Source organism: Mauremys mutica, chromosome 5 (assembly GCF_020497125.1).
Source record: "Mauremys mutica isolate MM-2020 ecotype Southern chromosome 5, ASM2049712v1, whole genome shotgun sequence".
NCBI classification, from domain to species: domain Eukaryota; kingdom Metazoa; phylum Chordata; order Testudines; family Geoemydidae; genus Mauremys; species Mauremys mutica.
This window is the reverse complement of record NC_059076.1, coordinates 20853422-20861792: the sequence shown is the minus strand read 5'-3', so window position 1 is coordinate 20861792 and position 8371 is coordinate 20853422. Positions and strand designations below refer to the sequence as shown.

Sequence of the window (8371 nt, the reverse complement as noted above, 5' to 3'; positions counted from 1 at the left end):
TCCTCTTGCCGTCACTGGGCTGTGGATCAGGTCCTACGCACTACAGAGGTGGTTATTGTCATAGCAGCTAACCATTAACTGAACATTCAGGGCCCACTTCCCAGCCATAATTTACTTCATTTAATGAATGCAATGTCTAGCTGAATTGTTGGCTGCGTTCCCAAGTGCTGCACGTATAAAGCACGGCAGAGTAAATAATCCTTGGAAGACTCGAGTACAAAAGGAGGAAATGAAATTTCAAAGTGATTTTATTTATTTTTTTCATAGTTTGTAGTGAGATTCCCATTATTGAAGGGAAACGATACATAGCAGGCAAGCTTATACATCAGTAGTGAAATGTGTCCTTCACAGTGTCACTGCAACGTGCCCTTGTGATCTTGTCAAGGATCTATCATTTCATCTTGCAACTGTTGTGCAAATTGATTTGTCTTAACAGCATCAAAAGATGGGAATTACTAAAGGACAAGAAGGCAACAGCCATAAAATAAATTAAAAGCATCTGTAAAAGTTTTTTCCATATACAAATAACTTTTTTTGGTAACTTTTTTTTACTTACTGCCGCTGTCTGTACACACTAACTTCTAAACTAAAAACATTTACAAAGGTTTGGTTTGTTTGCAAGGAGAAGAAGATGGGTCAATACTTTAAAATGACCCGGCAAACTGCTGAGCATCTCCCAAGTGATGGGAACTTAAGGAGGTGGGCCCTTGGTACAGGGACTGGGGCCTTGGAGGCACTTGGCACCTCTTGGCAGATGCTCAGTAACTTACAAGGTCAGGCCTCCAAAGACACCCACTCCTGCAAATCTTCACACAGAGGAGTGGTCTCATTGGCTCTGCTCCTGTGTGAGTAAAGATACTTGCCTGGATTTGCAGGCTAGGCTTCATATGCTGCACACTGTGTAATTCCTTATTTAGGCCTGAAGGTGGAGGGTGGTTCACAAGCCTTCAGCACTGACCTCACTCTGCTCCCACAGGGGAGCTTTCTTGCTGACTTCAGGGGAGCAGAGTGAGGCCAATACTGAGTGCTTTGCAAACCCAGCTAAAGAGGTATATGGCTGTAGCTCAAGTTGTTCTCTTGTTTGTATTCTGAGCCAGCTGCAACAACAATGCACTAGCACGAGATGCCATTTGTTAGCTGAGAAGCAGAGCCCTTTACCAATGACCAGAATTACCAGAGTATGGGCAGAGTGGTTACTCCAAACCGAACTAAGCATGAATAAAACAGAGGACTAATATTATTTGGAAAATCATTTTAAGGTCTGTATTGATGCTAAGGAGACATTGCTTTATTCAGAAACCTTCACTGAGAAGTATGAATGAAAAAGTTTTGTGCACAAAACATGTCACTTATACACGGTTAACGAGAGAGGGGGTTTCCTGGGGTGATTGCAGAGTCTGCATGTCAACATAGGTGAGAGCAAAGGAGTGGCTCTGATGAAAGAGTTTGAGATGGTTATTTTTCCTCCTTAATGATAGTTTGAACTTAAACCCGATTTGCAGTGATGTAGTTAACATCTTTGAAGTCAATGGAGTTAAACCATGAAATTGAGCATCAGAGCAGAATCAGGCAAAATAGAGTTGCAAACATTAGACTAACTGATGCTGTAACCACTTCCACCATCAACTGAGTGTGACCCCTGTTTTAAAAGTCACAATGTTTAAAAAAACCACGCTGGGGGACAGTTTGAGACCTTATAATTAATTAAGTCTAGATTCTGCATTCAGTTACACTAAGCAACTCTGAGTAACTGACAGCAGAATTTGGACCTCAGATAGTGGTTGAGGCTGGGATGCCAGAATGAATACTAGAATTAAAATTTTAATGAGTTACTGCGCTGACAGTGGTCTGGTGTCAACCACTCCTGTCTGGGATTTTCCTGCAACTGTCAGCTGGGAAATTGGTTCCATGGCCCATACTAGTCTCGGACAGGAAGAAACATTCCATGGGACTTCTGTTAAAGTCAGTGGGACTAGTCACATAAATAAGAATGGCAGGACAGGACTTTCTTTACCCTTAATCATTAGGAGCACCACAGAAGAGGTATCAAAAGATAATAAATGAAATCCTACCATTCGACAGTGCTGCACAGACTCAATCAGGATGGTTTTAAGAAGCCAATAGGACCATTGACTGCAATGGCATTTTGAAAAGCAGATTGTGAACTCATGTACCCTTTGAAAATTGAAGGCCTTTCCTAATAAGAATTTGACAGGAATGGAAACAGCAAGAAACAGGGCCTGGATTGCTTAACAACCATGTTCATAGCCCAGCTCTGTGCTGTACTGCTGAATATGAAAAATCTATGGAAGAGAATCCTGTTTGACTTCCTTCTAGGAGCCGGTAAAGGTCAACTCTCATGTTTGTACACTGAACAGTTCTATATTCCTGTCGCCCCGTTTCTTCTTTGATACACTTCTGTGGTGATTTGGAATTCTTTAGGGTTGCTTTTGCAGGTACAGAACTGATGGAACATGGGGCGAAAATCCTGAAACTCACATAAAAGTTGTAAGTTTAGAGACAGTCTGTGAGACAGATGAGCAGCAGCCAGATTGTACTATCAGTTACATGTCTCTGCCAATTCAAAGTAACTGATGTTAATGGGGATGCTCTGGCTTGGACAGGTGTAACTGAGGGAATGTCTTCATTGCAGGTAGAAGGTGTGTTCTTAACTCAGGTTAAAATGGCACTGTTCATTGAGGCATACGCCTCCTGGTTAAACTCATCCTTTTGGTCAGACACAATGATCCTTTCCTGTCTTAGGCTCCAGGCTTACACCCTACACTGTTGACAAAGGCTATATTCTTCCTTTGCATCATTACTAGAAGTCTGTGTGTCTTGGCCTACTTATAGTATGTCTGCTTAACTGGTTGAGATGCCTTTTACATTGTGGCAGGATTTAGGCCCATGAATCTATTGTTCACTCTCTTTCTCTTGGCCACACACAGCACATATAAAAGCTAGGATAAGAATGTTCTAACATTCCCTCCCCACCCAAACTGCTGTGAAAAAATTCTGGCTGGCTGTAGAATAATATTTTTCTCCATTCCAGGTTAATGACGTCAATAGCATAAAATAGTCCCCATTCCTCAATAACAAGAATAAATCCTTTTTTTTTCCTAATAAAAGTAGATACATACATTGGCTGAGACAGTTGCATACCAATTCCCTAATATAGAACTGTTAGAATTGCAGGCTTTCTGGAAGGCTGTTGGTAAATCAATCATCCCTACTGTAGTGTGTGGCACAAATTGTCTGCCCTGTAAAAGGAAAAACATTGCAATACTTAAAAACAAATTTAGGACAAGTTCCACCCTCGTGTACAGGTGAATGGCTCCCATTGTCTTCAAGGGAAAGTGTGGGTGCATATCACAATAAAGAACTTAGCCCCTAATGATCATCAACAATATGACATGGGAAGAGATGGGAAAGAAACTATTTGTCTTCAGCCGGCACCTAACCCTAAAGGAAAAATACCAGAACTACTGACTCAGTTCCCCACTAATGCTCTGTGCAATTTTCTTTTGGACAGTCTCGCTAATGATTAGTGACTAGAGCTGGTCAGGGTTTATTGTTAGCAGCCATTGAGGTACCTTTTTTGATAAAAAATGGATTTTTTCTTTGCAGCTAGTAGGGAGGGAGTTTATTTAAAAATCATCTACTTTTTACTTCTGCAAGGGCTGATGTGTGCTAGCGGAAGCCAGTCCTGGGTCCCGTGCACTCAATGGATGCAGGATTAAAGTTCAAGGTAATCACTCACAGAATATGGGCACTTGGGTGCTTTGAACTGTCCTTTTAAATCTTTCCCTTTATGCTGTCCGCAGGCTCTCTCTCACAGACAGAGACACTTTCTTCCACCAGCAGCAATTCAGGAATCTGCTGGGTGAAGGAAGGATCTTTCTTCCCTTTGCATCAGAAAAACATGTGGTTTCCCCCCCAAATTGTTCAGATACAACTCACCACATTTCAGTGCTAACTCTTCTGCCACACATGGAAGTGAATTTGCACAGGCATAGCTTATGAACACAGGGCTTGCACATCCCCGCTTTGCGTCTCGGAGGCTTACATTTCCACGGGTCTCTCTTTTACAGTTCATTGGAACTCCCCCTCTAGGGCAAAATTCGGAACACTTGAATTTTTATGACCTTATACAAGTTGAGGATCTAGTTCCTAAACTGTCATAACTGACATAGCTCCACTGGAGTTTAACTGAGCTTACACCAGCTGAGGATCTGGCCCCAATTCATACCAATAATGAATGAGCTTTGGGCCTATAGCAAATTAAGGACTTAATCTACAATTTTTTCTGAAGCAAAACTCCCCCCGATGTTTGACTGGAACTTTGTCTATGTTTCTCCACACCTGCAGACACACATCAAGTTGGCAAACATGATGGCACTGATGACTCAATAGTAAATTATCATTGGTAGTTTTCAAACTAACTTGAGCACCACTGAAGCTTCAGGTAGGTGTCTACTCACTGAAACCGCTTGTTGATGACTTCAGTACAGTGGGAAACTTAACACAGCAGTATAGCTCTCAGCTGCCATGAGAGCTGTGAAGGGATTCGGTTATGAGAATTTGTCCCCTCATTAGGAAATGTGAATATTTTATGATCAGTGATGCAGTTTTACAAAGTTAGTTACTGATGTGGGTTTTGAAAAAAATGGAAGGTTGGGGCCAGAATTACATTTTAACAAATTAAATGTACTAAATTATTGTTCTTTCCAGTGTTGATCGGCAGCAGTCGCTTTCAAAAGCATCCATGTTTCTAGGTTTCATGTTGCTGAAAATGAGGAGTTGGGCAAATACCTCAAAAATGTTTCCATGAGAATATATTCCCTTCAATAAAAAGTGAAATCTCTCCAACTGCATTTATGGGCCGTAGGATTCACTTTCTTCAGCTGTTCTAGCAAATGTATTTACAAGCAGGAATGTTCATGGAAACGCCACATTTTATGTATTTATTAGAGAAAACTCTCACGGAGCAAATTTTGAACTGGCAATTTGATTCTAAAAGCAACATGTATCCAATAAGGGAATGGAAACAATACCACCTGACCTCTGTAACCAATCAGAACTAGCTAACAGACTAAATCAATGAAGTTCATACAAATAAGCTACAGATAAAGAATTATTCAGCAAATTTCATGTAACAATTTTAGACATTTATGAGTTGCTTAAGGACTATCTGCACACATGAGATAAAATATTTGTTCATTATTCAGCCAGCGGTGTTGCTGAGTTTGATACTTGCATTTTGCTAGGCTGGTGATTTTTTAACCTTTTTTTCATTTGCAGACCCCTAAAAAATTTCAAATGGAGGTATGACTCCCTTTAGCATTCTTAGACATAATCTGCAGGCTCCCAGGGATCTGTGGACCATAGGTTGAAAATCACTGTGCTAGGCTTTTGGGTCAGTTGTTTCCCACTATACTCTGGCATGAGAGAAAAGCCTCTCTGTGTGACATCACAGCTTCTCATGTAGCATAACTGGGACTCACATTATCTAATCTGAGGGGAGGAATGTCACATGGGCTGAATTCTAAAGAATATGCTAAACAACAATGAATATACACATGAAATCAATGATGTCATATCAAGGAAATAAATGTTTAAGTTGGATTTTCTAAGGCTCTTAGGATAAGTTAGATTTGTTCAGGTTATTTAGCACTTGCTGAGCTGTTTGGTAACCCAAGGCCTAGCTTCAAATGTATAATGTATTTCTTAATCTCCCTCCCCATTAGTCATTAGAAGAATAGAGACCAAAAAAAAAAATAGAACAGCGTCTGCCACTTTAAAGCCTTGTACAAAAATAAATCAAGGTTGTCCTCCTGCCAGTTCCAAAAAATCCTGAACAGTCCTTTGTAAATTTCACTTTTCATTTGTCCATTACAACAGAAATAGCCCCAGTTGCTCAAGCTTACTTCTCAGTCAGATTCTAGAGTGAGTTAAGTTTAAGTTCCCCTGCCTGGATATCTCCATTCAGTATCTTCTCGCTTATTCAGGTTTGTTTATCAATCTATTTTTTGAACGAAATGCATTGGCGGGGGAGAAAAGAAAAAGCAACAGCTCAATTTAGACATTTCAAAGGGCTCATCTGAGATGTTATCTGCATGCACAGGACTCCACTGTCATGTTGGGGTAGACCTTAAGCACCACGTTCTTATTTTCATCAAAGAATAAGATGCTGAGAGAAGACATTTTGTCAGGGACGCAGCAAGGCTCAGGAATACCAGGGATGACTCCAACTGCTCTCACTATGCTCTGGATGGTGGCATGGTTCGATGGCTTCAAGACCTGCAGAAGAAAGAAGAAGAAGAGAAGGAAATGTTAAGGTGCATGTTAAAACAGAACTGTATTGTTTACATGGTAACACTGTGCTTCATTGTTTGGGACAAAATATAGCCAATTCCCTGAAGAAAGACAGCGATGAGTCAAAAAGGCTAGCTAGCGGCAGCAATTCTGAGTACCTCTTTTAAAGACTGTTCTCAAGTATCATGGTATATCCCTTGGGATATCTTCAGGGAATACCATTCTTGGATTAATTTTACTGGCCACTGGGTGTCACTGGTACTCTACAATTCAGCTAGAGTTTTCTTACTCTGAAGAAAGCGGCCCTTAGCTTCTTGCCTTTTCAAGAGACACACCCCATCTAGGGGCAACGGCTGCATGAGAAACATATAGACCAGGATGTACATTATATGCCGGATGTAGCTTAGTCAGAAAAGCAGCGTAAGTGGGTATAAATGTACCTGATTGTAACTTACACCATCATTTTACATCATTGCACAACTAGACCCAACAAATTCCATCAGTAGTAAACCTATTTACACTAAGGCAAAATTCTGCTCTCAGTAAACCTGAAGGTACCTGGAATTACATTTCTATAACTGAGCAGAATTTGGCCCACTGACTATAACTAGAAAACAAAATTGAGTGAACGTCATTGTCCAATATGAGTAAACAAATTTAGAACAAGATTTTAAATATATTTTCATTTTCAGTAACCTAAGTAGCAGTACTAGTAACACAGGAAAACACAGTAATACAACAAAACCCAACAAGAATATGATTTTTTTGTTGAAGTTCTGAACACCTTTCTTAAAGGACAGTATCATTTTATAACTCATCTCAGACCTAAAACCTGGGAATCAGAGTTAAAAATACTCCTACTCAAATGTCAGGCACGTATACTACAAGGTTCAGTGGCCCAAACATTCAGAGCGCCTGCAATTTTCCTGACACAACAGATAGAATGTGTGTCTGCAAAAATCAGTCACAGAGATTAGACATCTAACTACCTGATCTGCAGGCCCAAATGACTTTCCACTGAAAAAGCACTGGAAAAATTTGGAGATTCTGGCTCGTTATGTCATATACGCAATATAATTAGGAATATCTACTTGTAGTTATGTTGGTGATGTGCAGGGATCTCCAACCTGCCTCCATTTAAGCAAACAAACACCAGCTGTATTCTTCTGCTTTATCTCAGAGATAGGTGATCCTTAAATTCCAACCACACTGAGTCAGAATGGACATTTTCCATATCATGTTGCTAGAACTATTCTCAGCGAGGATAGGAACCATTTGATGCAAAATTCAAAAGGATCCATTTGGGAACATTCCACTGTTGGTTTTTTGTTAGGGTTAACATCATCCAAACTTTTTTTTTTCTCCTTCTCCAGATGACAGAATCTATTCCTGCACTCTGAGAGACTGAGCAATACACGGGACACATCCTGAGTTCTCTTAACTCCATTTTAAGGTAGTTAGAACCTTGCAGGAAGCTCTCTCTATCTACCTGCAGCAAGACACTCCCCTCCCCCCCCTTTTTTTTTCTTAAACACAAAGAGTTCGGTAAAATTCTCTTTTTAATTTCTTGCAGGAAGCTTCAATAAGCTTTACATTATTAGGATTTTAAATAGAACAAAGCTACCACAGACCTCCATGTCCCCAGTGAAATAAGGCAGGATGGAGTGCCTTAAATGCCATGAATTCTAAGCAGAGCCCTCTTTACAGCCATAAGCCAAATATGGTTGAGAAGGGACTGCTCAAAAGTACAGCTATCCAGACTCGGAGATCCTGCAGCGAGACAGCTTTTTCAAGACAGACTGTGATTTCCTCTGCAACGTTTTATAGAGCATTTTAAAATTTCAGTGCTCCCACGGCCTGAGATTTTTGTATAAATTGTGAAGTCAGAAAGCAGGTGATAGATAAGGTTAAGGTTGTATTCTACCCTTGTTCCAGACACACAGCTCTCAGTGAGCATTCTGCACAAAAATCAAGGGGAGCTTATTGGCCCTCGATGGCCTGGAGTGCCTATAGTTCTCACAAAAAAAAATCAATAAGAATCCTATTATTGATAAAA

General features: G+C 40.4%; 1 protein-coding gene across 1 annotated transcript in view; it reads right to left on the bottom strand.

Moving 5' to 3' along the window:
- Positions 1-256: 256 nt before the first annotated feature.
- The window catches only part of BMP3 (bone morphogenetic protein 3), a 28222-nt gene continuing 20107 nt past the window's right edge, over positions 257-8371 (bottom strand). Inside the window, exon 3 of the mRNA XM_045019771.1 lies at positions 257-6300. Coding sequence (XP_044875706.1) covers positions 6109-6300 — 192 coding nt within the window. The 3' untranslated portion in view covers positions 257-6108. The remainder of the gene's footprint in view (positions 6301-8371) is intronic.